At 36.5% G+C, this 15975-nt stretch overlaps 1 protein-coding gene across 15 annotated transcripts in view; it reads right to left on the bottom strand.

The window, feature by feature from the left end:
• Positions 1 to 15975, bottom strand: part of Mbnl3 (muscleblind like splicing regulator 3) — a 96502-nt gene that overhangs the window by 41476 nt on the left and 39051 nt on the right. For 11 of the 15 annotated variants that reach the window (XM_050121638.1, XM_050121644.1, XM_050121645.1 and 8 more), the window contains exon 2: positions 11812 to 12694. The exons of the other annotated variants lie outside the window; for them this stretch is intronic. In XM_050121638.1, coding sequence (XP_049977595.1) covers positions 11812 to 11988 — 177 coding nt within the window. In that variant the 5' untranslated portion in view covers positions 11989 to 12694. The remainder of the gene's footprint in view (positions 1 to 11811; positions 12695 to 15975) is intronic. 15 annotated transcript variants of the gene reach the window in all.

Genomic DNA, 15975 nt, shown 5'->3' with positions numbered 1-15975 from the left:
TGAATGCACAATATGATATGATTATCACTGGAAACCAATTTTAAATGGAGATCTCCAGTTCCCAATACGGAAGTGCTCAGAATACAATAACATATCTAAATAAAAACTGCCTAGGGGTTTAATGAACTGCAAGAAAAGCAAATCTTCCCATGTTGACCAACTCTATTTCTATTTATACAAGTATATACTTCTTGGAAATTACTTACAAGAAAGGTATTTTTTTCCAAAAAGGTCATTACATCAGGTCCAAAGAGTAAGTCACTCACAGTAGGAATGACACGATATTCATTTTTAAAATTTGATAATTATATCAACGTATTCCAAATGTAAAGTAAAGTTCATCACTGGGCCCCAAATGTAGTGCAGAGCTTTCGAGCAACCAAAAGAAAATACGAACATGCATCAAACTACATTGCTTTCTCCCTGATCAAAGAACAAATATGATACTAAGCACCTCTCATGTTAAAAAGACTGTGCCAAGATACGGATGAAGAAACAAAGAGGACCTAGTTTAGCTCCAAAGACCTCATGGAACTTACCCACGAAGGTCAGTCTCATGTATCCTGAAGTTTCAGAGACTAAGCAAAGACTGAAGGAATTCTGGGACATGAAGCCTGTTGAGGGTGTGGGAAACTGAGAGAGGAAGGCAAGGTGACCAGGATATCCATGGTACTGAGAAGGAGGAAGAGCAAGTTTGATGGGGAGACTTAGGGTTTCCCTAAGGCATCAATCAGAACGGTTTTGCCTTTGCTTTTTTTGTGGAAAGCAGAGCAGTTTCAAATGGCAAAATGACATAAGGAATTCTCTCTCTGGGAGAAGGGTCTTTCTTTGTTCCCCTCCCCAAACACATTGAAGTATGTGATTTCCTCATTACATTTTCATTATAGTTTAGTTTCAAACATGGTAATAGTGGAGCTAAGTTATTTCAAAATAAAAAGACTGCCCAAATTGATGTTTTCTACTATCCTTTTGTGGCCCCTCCTTGTTTCTTCCTTCCTCGCTTCCCTTCTTACCTTTTATAATCTGTGACTTATAGCAACGTCATTTTTTCCTTACCTGTTTCTCTAGTGGGAGAATAGGAAAACTGGGGGAAAAGAAGGAAAGTGGGCAGGAACTCATTATATAGCCTAAAATGTCCCTGAGTTTTTGATGCCTCAGTCTCCAACTCCCAAATTCAGGAACTACAGGCACTGGCCAAAATGTCCCTCTTATCTTTCCTGTTTTTGAAAGAAAGTAGAGGCAGCTGCTTAAACTGGCTCATATCTTGGTTACAGATTATTTCACATAGCCTCAGAATATTTTATTTTGAATACCAGACATTGCTCTCTAGGAATGGCCATAAAGATGGAGAAAGTAAAAAGAGATTTACTCACTTAAAAAACTCAGCATAACTCATAATCCTACCTAGGTACTCTTCCTTAAAGTTATATATTCAGGCTACTCTCTTAATATCTTCCTAATTCATTTCAAAGGAGGTTCTTGTTACTAAACTGCAATTATTGAACACTTTTTGAAGTGTCAATGTATGGACCTCTTTATTAGAATTTTTTTTTTTGCCTTCCTATGCTCAGACTCCAAGAATTACAAGCATCACGGAGTATTTAGAGTAAGTTATCAGTTTAAGTATATGCATGTGTTTATCAAAGTAGGCAATCATGTTTGTCAAAAAATCCTTTGAAGAATGACCTCATTATCATTAATAATCATTTCAATAGTACTTTGTTAAGCTACCTGTGTGTGATCAAATGCAATTCCAAACATTTTATACAAATTCATGCTTAAAGTTTACTGGATTATCACACCAAACATACATACATATGTACATAGCACATATATACATATGTATTCATTTATAAAAATATTCTAGACTTCTCATAGCTATAAAATAAAGCCTAGAGTCCTAGCTCTGTACTGTTTCTGTGTGTGCTGGAGACAAAACTCAGAGCCTTGTACTTGCTAAGCAAGAACTCTACCATAGAGTCACATCCTTCACCATAGTCACTGAATTTTAAGCCCACTCCTCTCCAGTTCAATGCTCAGGCCTGTCTAAACTTAACACTGAACTCCCCAGACACTCCAGTTTTCCCCTTCTGACTTTGCTTAGCTTTTCCTTTCTGACTTGAATGTCTGCCTATACCTTCTTCAAAGAATACTTCAAACACACTTCTTCCACGACTGTGTCTTTAATCTCTACAGCTGGACATAATCCCAGTCCTGTCCTTCCTGTGGACTCTTTTAACTGTGAGATAAATACATGGCTTATGGCACATGCTAGAGCAGCCTTATACTAGGAGCTCCTGCAAGAGTCACGCCTTCCATAATTTTGTGCTCTGTACAGTACTGAGCCCAATCACTGCCTAGTAAGTAAGATGTTTCAGTACATGTTTGTTAAACAAATCATGTCTTTGGGAATTAAATCCATACAGAACTTCCAAAGGATACAACAGAACTTTCAGCATTAAATAACTCCTGACATTTATAAAAATTTTGGTAAAGAACCACAAATAGCCCTCCAAAGTATATGCCACCAAAGGCTGTTGTTTCTCATGGCAGGATTCTCATGATTTACTCAAGGCCACACAATGAGCCCTTCTCAGAGCTGTTAGTCTAAGGTAACATTTTCTCTAAGTATTGCCACTTGCTGATATCACATCACATTCCAAATATTCTAATGGTTACATTTGTAATTCACCAAAGAAAGAAGCATTTAGCAAGACGATTCTCGGGCATTCTTGAAAAACAAGACAGTATCTTTTCTTCAATGCTATGTACTGGCAGAATGAAAATGTTCATAATTTTAATGTTTGTCAGTTATGTTTAAGACCAAATTTGTTTCCAGAACTAATTTTTTTTCTGTGCTGGGGATGAACATTGGGGTCTTGCAAGTATGAAATATATTCCTAATCACTGAGCTGCAGACCCTGCCCTTTGAATTTATTTCCATATAACTAACTTGCTTGAGTACTAAAAATAAAGGAAGCAAACTATGCTATTAGAGAGGCTAGAAGAAAACTGAAGTTCATGTAACTGATAAGCATAAGCATTAACAAAAGAAAAACAATCCTGGGGGATTAGGTTATTTGTGAAATCCTTAAAACAAAATTGCAGTGCTCTTGAAGATATCAAAAATCCTCACATTGTTGTGTTACTATTACTACCTTTCACAAATAGGCCCATGAACAAATATTTGAAGACAATGTGACAATGTAGTCTTAAAACAATCTTATCTCTGGGTCAAAGATTAGGGATAGTACAATGCTATCCACACAATGTATTCCAGGGTATAAAACAAGCTAGACAAAGAATATGAGTCACAGAGGGAGAAAGTTTTCTGAAGCCCCCCAAAAGAGAATAAATCTGTATCACTAGCACTTGAAATCATTAAAGAAGGAGGACTAGAAGCTGGAGGCCAGTCTGGGCTCAGTCAAGCTCCACCACAAAACAAAACAACAGAAAGCAAGGCCTGTGAAAACAGCTCACTAACAGAACTGATGGCTAACAGGCAAGAGGCCTTGGATTCCATTCCCAGCAATGCAAAAAGGCAACAGCACAATCTGTTCATTTTGATGCAGAAAGTATAGAGTATTGCTACTATGTAGGTTGTCAGTGAATTGTGTCCGACATTCACGATATGACTTGGTTTAGGGAATTTGTTGTATCTACCGTGGGCTCTATACTTTCAAATTTAGGGACAATTTTAACAGTTTGGAAACTATCCTCACTGTCTATTCTTTACCCAGAAGAAAGTGGATAGAACTAAAAGTTATTTTTTATACCAACTTCTAGTGTGTCAAAAATGAATTTCAACAAAAAAGTCCATTTATGATAGAAAACGTTCAGCTGGAAGCATACATTTAATAAATGTCTTTGAAAAAGTCATAGCTGAAAAATGAAAAATCATTTCTAGTGAATGATACTATATCCATATGTTCTTTAACTAAATAACACATTAGGCATGACAGTACATAATATTGCACAAATGTATCATAAACAAGATACAACCAAGTGGTGGTGGCGCACGCCTTTAATCCCAGTACTTGGGAAGCAGAGGCAGGTGGATCTCCATGAATTTGAGGCCAGCCTGGTCTACAAGAGCTAGTTCCAGGACAGTTGGGACTGTTACACAGTGAAACCCTGACTTGAAAAAAACAAAAGCAAAAAAATTAAAAAGATATAAAAATGATTTAGTCTATCTCTAGTGACTATGTGGTTAAGCCAAGATACAGTAGGATCATTTAAAAAATAAAGCATGAACAAAACGGAATCATTTATTGGCTTAAAAAAATAACATCAAGACATAAAGTATAAAAAGTGTGAAAGTATAACTTAAAATGTGTAATTACATCTGACAATGAACTTGACCTTGGCTAAGGTAACTGGCAGTATAGGAATAAAAACACTGAAACATGCTGGGCATGATGAGCTACTCATTTACTCAAGCACTCAGGAGGTAGAGGTAGTGGTTTTCTGTGTGTTTCGGGCCAGGCTAGTCTACACTGTGAGCTCTAGGACAGCTGGAGATACATAGAACCTCTCTAAAAACTTTTTAAAAATATAAAAAATGGAAAACTAAATAAATCTAAAACTTTAAACAAGATTACATATCCAGCTTATACAATAATAATCACAAAAATAGATTTCAAAAACCGAAACACCAATTACGTAGTTAAATTCACACAGGAAAATGAATAGCTAATGATAGCAGATGGCTATAATTTCTCTCAATCACATAAGCCTGATGTAGGATGCCATTCTGTGTGCTGTGAATATGTCTTATACCATTAGTTAATAAAGAAGCTGATTTGGCCAATAGCCAGGCAGAATAGAGCCAGGCTGGAAATAAAGCATCTATAAAAGGGACAAAGAAGGGAGAGTCTGGGAGACACAGCTCCCAGAGAAACAAGATGTGAGGTAACAACTCATGAGCCTCTTGGGAAAATATAGACTATTAGAAATGGGTTTAGTTTTAAGAACTAGTTAATAATAAGCCTGAGCTAATAGGCCAAACAGTTTGTAATTAATATTAAGCCTCAGAGTGGTTATTTGGGATCTGACAGGCAGGAGAGAAACCTTCATTTCCATAAGCCTGTAAGTTGAAGATCAAATTACACAGAATTTAGAGAAAAAAAAGTCACTTTAAAGATGGTATAGGCAGAAAGTTTATTTCTTGGGGAGGGAATGAACAGTAAAAAAAATGATTCTCTGGGTACAAAATCATGTTCTTAAAAAACTATCCCCAAGTTCCAAATGTACTTAAGTACCTGCTAGACACAGTTCACAAAAAATGATTTGGAAAATGACAGTATTTACATTTGGACTTGAGTTTTGTGCATGATGATAGATATAGGTCTATTTTCATTCAACATGTTGATATCCAGTTATGCCAGCACCATTTGTTAAATATGCTTTATTTTTTCCATTTGATATTTTTGCAATGAATTTATAGAGCTGTGTTAACAGAAACAAAATTATTTATTTATTTATTTGGTTTTTTGAGACAGGGTTTCTCTGTGTAACAGTCCTAGCTGTCCTGGAACTAGTAGACCAGGCTGGCCTCAAACTCCCAAGTGCTGGGATTGAAGGCATGTGCCACTGCCACTCAGCAACAAAATTATTTTTATATTGCCCTAACAATAGAAGAGTTTCTTGATAACCAAGGGCCTGACGTATAATACAGTTTTTTTTAATTTCAGATTTTCAAGTTTCTCCTATCACATGGAAATGATATAATCAAATTGCATTTGGCAAATACTTTCCTGTTCAAATCCTGAGTTGCATATCACCAAATGCCCAACTGCAACTTTGCTGCAAGGAAGGAGAGCAATGACCTTGAGCTATGGTCCTATAAAACTGCACTTTAAGTAAAGTCAATTAGAGTTGAAGTTATTTTTTTTTTAGATAATCTATTTTAAGGTTGAACAGCTACTACAATATCCAGGTGATTGGTAACAGATATCACCAGCTAACCAGAGCACTTTACTAGTAAGTACATAACAAGATCAGACATCAGGGAGCATTATGAAAAATCAACCATCAATCTGGTTAGCGAACGGAACAATGCAGTGGTTTGGGAAAAAGAAAGGTAAAGGGAACGGAGACAGCCCAGTTGTTCTGTTGTTTGGGACTTGAACAAAGCTATCATCATAATGTTAAATAACTTTGTAAGCCAATAGTATCTCCTTTCTGTTCTACATTTTGGAACAAACAGTCTAAATGATTAACAATAAACTAAGAGTATGAGTCAGGCATTAAGGCTCATATCAGTAATCTCAGCCCTTGGGAGGTTGAGTCAGAAGAATTGTGTAGAATTAGAGAATAGTGTGGGCTACATGTAAGACCCTATCTCAACAATAACCCCAGAATGAGAGCTAAAAATGAACCATAAACCTTAAGTAAATTGCCTTTTTGGCATTTTCTCCATTTTTTCTTCTCATGTGATAATGATTCAAATGATTGGAATCATCAGGTTCTTCTGATAATTTTGCAGTGATCTTGAGAAATTAACTCTTTCTCACTAACTCCAGTTTCCTCATGTATAAATGGTAAAAAGATTCTAATTGAATAGTCTTTCAGCAGCCAAAATTCTCAATTTCCTACTTTTCTTTGAAATACTATGGACATGAGAACTTCTTCAATTATCTGAACCACTGAGCCTTTGGGGAAATTTAAATAAAGTCCCTACTTTAGGTGCTTTGCTTAGTGCTAATTTTCTGGTTTTGATAATTTTATTATGAATAAGTTGTTGACAGTAGAGGAATCTGGGTGCAGTGTGCAGGGAGTGCTTCGAGTATTTTTGTGATTGTTCTGTAAGTCTAAATTTATTTCAAAACAAAACATTGAAATAAACTGAGACTATTTGGGTACTAACCATGAATCTATTTTTCATAAGAGATTTTTTTAAAAAAAATTTCCCAAAAGACTATTATAAATGAAGGATTATTCCTTTCTAAGGACAATATCAAAGAAGATTTTTTTTCAAAGAAGATATTTTAAACTCAGGCATTATTTTCCGTGACTCTCTTTATAGTAGAGGCAAACCTCACAGACGGAGTTCATAAGTGGTTCTGTGTCTTGTCTAAACCTTGAGCTTATGTTGCAAAGAGTCTGACTTTTGGCAAGTTGTGCCTACGCAAACATGGATGAGCACATATTCAGTCAAAATAGTCTTTTTGTGTGAGGTGTTGGAGATTGAACCCAGGGCTTTCACCGTGCTGGGTAAACAACCACTGTGCTAAGCCTTAACTCCCAAATACTTAAGTTTTAAGCTAGTAAAAGCTGCTGTGATTGGTGGCTCTAAATATAGATCATATGGATCATAGGGTTGATTATTACCTACAAGGATAGAGTTATATGTTTTAATGACAAGTTTCACTTGTTATATTATCACTGTGCTTGTAATCATACATGAAGTGTGAAGATATACTTTAGATGTCTTTTGTGTGAATTACTCTCCCAGTGTCCATCATTTGCAAATGCATATGGATTAACATAATTATACTTTGAGTATGACTGCTCTTACGGCTTAAGTAGTAAGTAGTTTTTACAAAACTACCAAAGTACCTACTATGACAGGTAGGTATGGTTTCTGTTGATCTGCTATAATGAAATACTAAAAGTACTTATGTATTTCCTGCATAGCAGGTAGATGATATCATACACTCCTTCAAGAATAGAGTGGAAGATTCAAGATATGCCTGATAATTTTGATGCAGAGTAAACTGGCTATGAAAATAACCACAGATGATCTTTTGTTAAATCTAAGAGAATTCATTTAAAATATCAATCTAAATCAATGACAGCATGTAATGCCAGGGAATCAGTATAAAATGCGTTAAACAATACCAAAGGGAAGTTTTGAAATGAATGTACCAAGAAGACAGGGCAACTGGGTAAAAAACAGTGGCATAGCAACATGACGTGAGACTCATCTATGTAGCTGAGAATTAGTCTACAGGCTTCACAAGCTAGACTCCTATCTGAAAATGGCACAACCTTCATCATTAAACATGCAGCATTCGCGCAGTTATGAGCATAGCTCTTCAAGCACAATGCACGATCATCCATTCAGCTCACCCTCCTATTTTTATGACCTCTGCTCATTATGAGGTGAAAATAGGACACAGTATCTATTGTACCTATTATGTAGGCAAAGAATCATCATCTGTTTGAGTAGCTAGTGCTAATGGAACGGACACACACGCACAAACACACACACACAGACACACACAGACACATATGCCCACGCTCATGCACACACGCATGACCTCAAAAAACAAAACCCAGAGCCCACAAATCATCAAATGATTGCTTCATTTCTTTAACCACTGATGAAAAAAAATAAATTTTAATGGTGCTTCAATTATACAAATTCAAGAGGAGCAACGAATGTGTCAGCAATCATTAAGGTATGTTCTTTGTGTGTTGTGCATATGATAGGAGTACAATCAGCATAGGTCAATTACCCTCATCTTAGTATAACTTTCATGCATATCTTGCCTAAGTAGCAACATAAAAGAAACTACAAAGCTTTTGTACAACCATGGAACTCTGATGAATGTGCTATCTAAATGGCCAATTAAATATATAAAGCCTTTTAAACTAATTAAAAGGCTTTATAGAGAGGTTTTCATGAAAAGAAATTAAAACTGTAAGAATTATGTAAATCATCTTTATCTTGTGTGACTATCATCAAGATATTAACACAATGCCTAAATTATTTTAAGAGAAAAGGATCCAGGAGCGTATACAGCATATGAAAATAATTACGTGATGTATTTATATTCATTAGTCATTATTTAGTACTTGAATTAATCATTTTCCAAGCTTTAATGTCCAGTATGTGTTTTATAAGCAACCACCTTTCATATTATTTTTCTCAATGTGTTTACTGTATAGTAAGAATTCTTTTGCCCTTAATAGGAACACTGACATAAAGTATATCAAAGATTAAGGAGATCACACATATCCCTTGTTCCCTGATGCCTAGAAAGAATCTATAGGTTCTAATGAATTCCCTATCACAGAGTGAAGAACAGAACAGTGATGTCTAAATTCTAGAAATAAAATCAGCGTCATAGCGATGGATTTGGGCCCACGAGTTTGCATCACTAAATAATGAAGTCTACCTAAATGGAACCCTTTTTAATAGCCCCTAAAACAAACGATTCACTAATTGCCAGAAAACCATACACGTGATTCACTTTGTAGTTATACTTGTTTCTTGGTTGTGTTGTCTCTTTGGAATCTCCAGAGACACTGTGAAAGTTAGGTAGTGAAGGCATTTTGTATTTATTAAAGAAAAAGTTACCTAAGGTTTGAGGGAAAAGGGAGCCCAAGGATGAGATTAGTGAGGCTCTGGCTCTATTCTACATCTCCAGAAACAAGCTGACAAGAAGCCTACTGCAATGCCTGGACTTGCATGTGCTCTGGTGAATGAAAGACTTAGCTCAGTGCTCTTTTTGGCCTCAAGGAACAAACGAGTACTGCAGCAATAGACTGAAAGAAATAGACTGTAGGCAGAGCATGACTGAGGAAAGAAGGAAGAAACAAACCCTTCTGCTGAGACAGTGTCTCACTATGTTGTTCTAGCTGTCCTAGAACTTTGAAATGGAGACCAGGCTAGCCTTGACCTCAACAAAAGTCTACCTGCAACTACCTAGTGAGTTCTGGGATAAAAGCTGTGTGTCATTATGCTTAGCCAAATAAACAAACACCCAAAACGTTTTTAGTTATTAGATCTGCTTCAAATAAAAGCAGTTCAGAGTTTTTCAGTGTTAGTAATAGCCCCCTTTTCTGTAATAAGATTCTACTATTGAACTGGAATGGTTCACAATAAAAAACTATCAACCTAGAAATAAGTAAAACCACATAGGTTTGTTGAGCATCCCTAATCTGAAAAACCAAAAAGCTTTAAAATCCAATAGTTCTGAGCACCAATGTGATACCATAATTGGAAAATTCCATACATGGCTTAGTATTGCATACAAACAACAGATGAACTAAAATACTGTATTAAATGACATAAGGCATATATATATAATATAAATAAATTTCATGTTTAAAGTTGGATCATGTCCTAAGGATATATCATTATGTACATAAAAATACCCCCAAATCTGAAAACCTCTGAAGTCCGAAGCACTTCTGGCTCCAGCGATAAGAGTATATAGTAAAGCATTTGAAATTGTGTTCTGAGTAAACGAGCAAACAAAGGAATGCACCTCTAGTAGCCAATGCAGTCAGCAATAGAAATGTTAGCGAGGTGAATTGATCATGATGATAGTCACATGATATCAAAAAATTTTTAAAAATTCCTGTTAAGCCTATTTCATCTAGCTGTAATTTTAAAAATCATTTCAAATACATGATGGCAAATCTATTAATTAAACCAATAATCTATTCATACATTTTGCATTTCTGCTTTAATTTGGATAATCTTATCCTTACTTTTTGATGAAAATTAAATTAATTTGTAAAACTCTATGTGGAAGGGAGCTTAAAAACCCAATTGCTAAAGGATACTTACGTTTTATTCTTAGTGTTTTTTATTGAATTTATTTTTAAAACCATCTTTTCTCATTTTAATACCTATCCCAGTTCCCACTCCCTTCCCTCCTCCTGATCCTCCCACCTTCTCCCCAACCCAGCCCCTAATCCGCTCCTCAGAGGGGGTGGGTAAAGACTTTCCAAGGGGAGTTAACAAAATCTGACACATCACTTTGAGGCAGGATCTTATCCTTATTTTAAGGTAACTATGAAAACATGAAAATGAATACATTCCCATGTTACATAATAATTTATGTCCTACTGTATAAAACACCCCACCTGCCCTCATAATTTTGCTTTCCTCAAGCTTTACAACTTTGGCAGCTAAGACTACCCTGATTCTTACAGATCAGAAGCTGTTCAATCGTATGTTCAAGAAGAAAATTTAGTGAAGTTAGTTTTATAACAGTATGCCGAAAATTCATAGACAATGAGGTTTTAAGTTGTATGCTTAGTCTGACTTTATTTGTCCTCTGCGAGCTGACTGATCTCAAGCATTTATAAATTACTAATATGCATATTAAGCTATATATATAGTATATTCATCAAAGAGTTTCTTTGATGCATGAGAATTTTGATCACTGTATTAAAATCCTAATTTCATGAGCTGCAGAGATGGCTCAGTGTTTAAAAGCACTTGTTGCTCTTGCAGAGGACCCAAGTTTGATTCCAGGAACCTACATGGTTGTTCACAACTATCAGTAACTCCAGTTCTTGGGGATCTGGTGCCCTCTTCTGGACTCCATAAGTTCCAATTACACACGTGTAGGCAAAATATTCACAGATAAAATAAAATGAATAATTCTAATAAAAATTTTAAAGTCTAAATTCTATGTAGAAATGAAAATCTCATGAGATAGTAAATTAGTCAGGTGTGGTGGTGCATGCCTGCAATCCCAGAACTCAGGAGGCAGAGGCAGGAGGGTTGCTCCAAATGCAAGGCTAGTCTGATCTACATGGTAATTCACGGACCAGACAGAGACATATATGGAGAATCAGCCTAAACTTCAGCAAGGATATAATACCTCAGTCCTACAAAAATTCGTGAGTGTTTGTTTTATGAGTATATCTATCTTGATAAATAAACTACGGCAGAATGAGTCTCCAACTGGTTTAGTTCAACATATAGAAAGGCTACATCTTGTCTTAAATCAAGTAATACATAATTTTATCCTCTTATTAATCTTACTTTTCTAGCACATTTTCCTTCTAAATGTCTAGAAATGGACACACTGAAGTACTTATGTGCATACACACGGCACTCACCTTCAGAGAATCAAAACAGGCCACCACACGGCCGTTTTCGACATGGCAAACTCTTGGCGGATGGGCAAACATGCACTCTGTATCAGCTCGAGAGCAAGTTCCTCTCTGAAATTCTCTACAAACTTCTAAAGTCAGCCACTTGGTATCTCGAGTGAGAGCTACACTAACAGTTGTCATATTGAAAGCAAAATGGCAATCAAGTGCACCCTCCTTCAGACAATAACCTGTCAGTGGATGGTTTGAGGAGTCTAAGTGAATCTGAAGCAAATGCGGAGTGAGAGCAGGTTGCTTTGATGGAATGTGTTTGTTTAGCACTTAGCTTCTCAGTGAAGGCAAACCTAATCTGGCCAAACACAAAAAGCTACTTAAGTCAACTTTGCATCAGAATAACCAAAAATCAAATTAGAGACCAGGTCCTAAGAAGGCAACTATTAAGGTTAAGATATTGCGTACTATATTTTGTTCCTTTACTGAATTTGCTTCAAATAACTGGCAGACTTTCAAAAGAATTCTATGCTGTCTAGTTGATGTTTTCAATTATTCTTACAAAAAGCATATGTTGCTGGCTGCCCTTCAGTGTGTGGAATGGTCTCAGATCAAGGGAGAAAAGTCTGTCTCCCCAATTCGTTGCTCTAAAGAATAAGATCGGGAAGATGTTACAACCTAAAAAATAGTTTTGCAAAATCAAGGGGAGGAAAAATGACTAAGAACACTGAGAATGAGAGAAAAAAAAATCAACGGGCGAGTTGCTGACAGTGAACTACAAGCACAGCAAGTTTTGTAGGGGCGGGAGTGGGGGAGGGTGTATGGGAGAGAGCTTGGAAAGAGAGCTCTAGAGTAGAATCCAAGCAGCAGAGTTTTCAGAAAAGGCACTTTTCAGAACCTGCAAGAAAAAAACAAATGAAATTAGGTAAAACACTCTAATGCTTCCTTTCAAACTCTAGACTTGGAAAGAAAAGTAGCTGCATCCTCTGTAGGACAGGAAGCATTGGCACAGTGAACTACAACTGAGTACAATCCGTACCCAGTTTACTTATATCAGTAAAAGGGCACTTCCCAGTGTAAACTTTTTAGAGTAAAAGCAAGCAACTGCTTAGATACTCTTGTAGTGCAAAACTGGGCAACATTCCAATCTCTTAAAAATGATAGCTTACTTTTTGATATGTTCAGGGTAGAAATTCATTGTGGAGTCCACTATGCAGAAAATGCATGACAGCCCCTTACATATTCAATTTACTTTTATGGGTGTCTGGTTTTTAGAGGCTCTAGGACTCTGTCTTTAAACTAAAGTCATCGACCAATAGCAGCCTGTATAATTTGCTCTCAAAATTCCGAGCCCAGGAATTGCTGAATTTCTCTGAAAGGTGACACGTATGCATGGGAACATCTATGAAACAATGATGACACAGCTAGCTGGGGACTCGCTTCATCTCAAGTGAAGGGAGGGGTGGAAGCAGAAAATGTGCTTTCAATTTTAGAAAATTCCCTGGGGAATATAGGACGGTTTTTCCTGGGTATATTTCTGGGCTATTTGTTAGTCTTCAAGAAAGAAAGAGTTCAACATACACAAGTAGGTGAGCTAGAAAGCACCGCTGAGCAACATGCTAGGTATTATGCAGATTGCAGATTTGCAGTTATCTCCCTGTCAAACAGCAACAGAGGCAAGCAAGTCAACTGGCAAGAAACATGCAAGGTTAATTTGCTGGCGACAGACTATGCACACATCCTGAAGGAAGAGTAAACAAAAGTCAGCTCTAAGTAGCCAATAAAGGAACTATTTGTTAATGTCATCCAAAGTAGACTTAACGCTCTTGAAAATACTTCACTTCATTTTTATACATGTTCAACCACTGTTTGTTTGTCTTTTCCATAGTTCAGAAGAAATGCAATGTTATTTGACTTTTCAGTTATCATTGAGAAAATAAATGCCCAGGAAATGCAAGTAAGCTTATCCAGTCAACGGCAAAACATGTTTTTATCCCTCTGACTAATCCTTCAGAGAAAGTTTGCTAAAATGCGTTGTATGTGACTTATTCATGTTCTTTCAGATTACTGAACTAGTTGCTGTGTGATTAAAGACTTGGGGTCATTGATGTCTTGGGAAGTATTACAGTTCTCCTTCAGAAGCAAACTGTTCTTAATTTCACCACTTTCCACAGTGGATTTTCTAGTGCCCATCTGAAAAACTTAACGGCTACTGGTGAATATGGAATTTCAGTTAGTTACTCCACATTGGGCTTAGGGGCACAGTACGGGCTTTCAACAAAAGCTCCAGGGTTACTGTCACTGTGCTGAAGACCCCTTCACATTGCATTGCACACAACCATGTACTAAATGGTTAAAGTTGTTGGGCAAATGAAAAAAATGCAGCAGTGGTTATGACAAATTTCTGATCGTTTCTCAATGTTAGACGGTGCTATACAACCTAGCACTTCAATGCCTCAGTATACATCTAAAATAATTGAAAAAGGCCTCAGATTCCAGCAGTGTTTACAGAAACATTATTCACGAATCCAAACTGTAGAATCAACCTATGAACAGATGAAAGGATGAACAAAATGTAGTATATCTACATAATGACATAGGAATGGAATGGTGAGACATGCTGTAACATGGATGAATCGTGAAAATAAGCCAGTTATCATGGATTCATTATGTGAATTATTTATAGTAAAATCCACAGAAACAGAAAACAGATTACTGAGTAATGAGCACAGGGACCTCCTTTTGGAGTGACGAAATGCTGTGAGTTAGTGGTTATGTTTATGCAGTTTTAAACATAATAGAACCTATTTATTATTTTATTATTACTACTTTTTGACACAGGGTTTCTCTATGTATCTCTGGTTGTCCTGGAACTCACTATAAAACCAGGCTGCTCTTGAAATCACAGAGATCCGCTGCCACTGCCTCCAAAATGCTGGGATAAGAGTGTGCTACCAACCCTGAAAATATTGTTCCCTTTAAGTGAATAAAGTGGACAGTATATGAATTATGGCCTGATGAAGCTGTTAACTTTTTTTAAGTCTAAAGAGACACAGAAGCAACACCAGTAAATATATAAAGAAAAAAAGCAACTCTGTTGAGTAATGAGATTGAGTAATTGGAAGTAATTCCAATCTTTCTCCTATTCACCTTAGACATTAACTCTCAGCACTGTTAGCTAACTAAGTTGATTTCCATGAGTAAAGCCAGTTTACTTATTTGAAGTGGCTTAGTATATTGTGGAAAGTAAATGAAAGAGTGTGTAAGTTTACATTCACACTTAATCCTACAACTAACTTGCATAGGCTGCCTGAACATATATGAAAGGAAACAACCAAAAAAAAGAATATTCATAAGGGTTGAGGATTTGCTCTGAACATAAACAGTGAAGGTCTGGAGAAAGACTTTTCTACAGAGGCCCATCACGTAGAGACACAGATATAAATTATAAATTTTAATTTTGAACTTATACAAATGAAAAATGCAAAAAGGAACTGGCCTCTGGCCATGCATTCTATGAAACATGACGAGTGGGAGTGGGAGAAAAAGGAATTTTTTATTTTGCCTATGACCTTGAATGGGACCCTGGCCAATTCCTCGATATGGTTCTAGCCAGCACATGTCTTCCTTCAGGGTGAAAATATTTGGGGAGCTGGCTCAGAAGAAATGAGGTACAACAACAAAAGGAGCTGGTGAGAATGTGGAGTTCTCTCACGCAACTGTACTTGAAAGACAATGCATAAAAACTTATATTCTTAAGATCACCTTGAGACAAAATGACAGCCTACAGAATGGGAAAAGATCTTCACCAATCCCACATCAGACAGAGGACTGATCTCCAAAATAAACAAAGAACTCAAGAAAATTGGTCATCAAAAGAACAAATAATCCAATAAAAAAATGGAGCACAGACCTAAACTGAGAACTCTCAACAGAAGAATTTAAAATGGCTGAAAGACAGTTAAGGAAATGTTCAACATCCTTAGTCATCAGAGAAATGCAAATCAAAACAACTCTGAGATTCCATCTTACAACTTTAAGAATGGCCAAGACCAAAAACACTGATGACAACTTATGCTGGAGAGGTTGTGGGAAAAGGGAACACTTCTAGATTGTTGGTGGGAATGCAAACTGGTACAGACTCTTTGGATGTCAGTGTGGCGATTTCTCAGAAAATTA

Source organism: Alexandromys fortis, unplaced genomic scaffold (assembly GCF_014885135.2).
Source record: "Alexandromys fortis isolate MF-2015 unplaced genomic scaffold, M_Fortis_MF-2015_v1.1 scaffold_194, whole genome shotgun sequence".
Lineage (NCBI taxonomy): Eukaryota > Metazoa > Chordata > Mammalia > Rodentia > Cricetidae > Alexandromys > Alexandromys fortis.
Note: the sequence above shows the minus strand (reverse complement) of the source record. Positions and strands in the feature narration are given on the sequence as shown.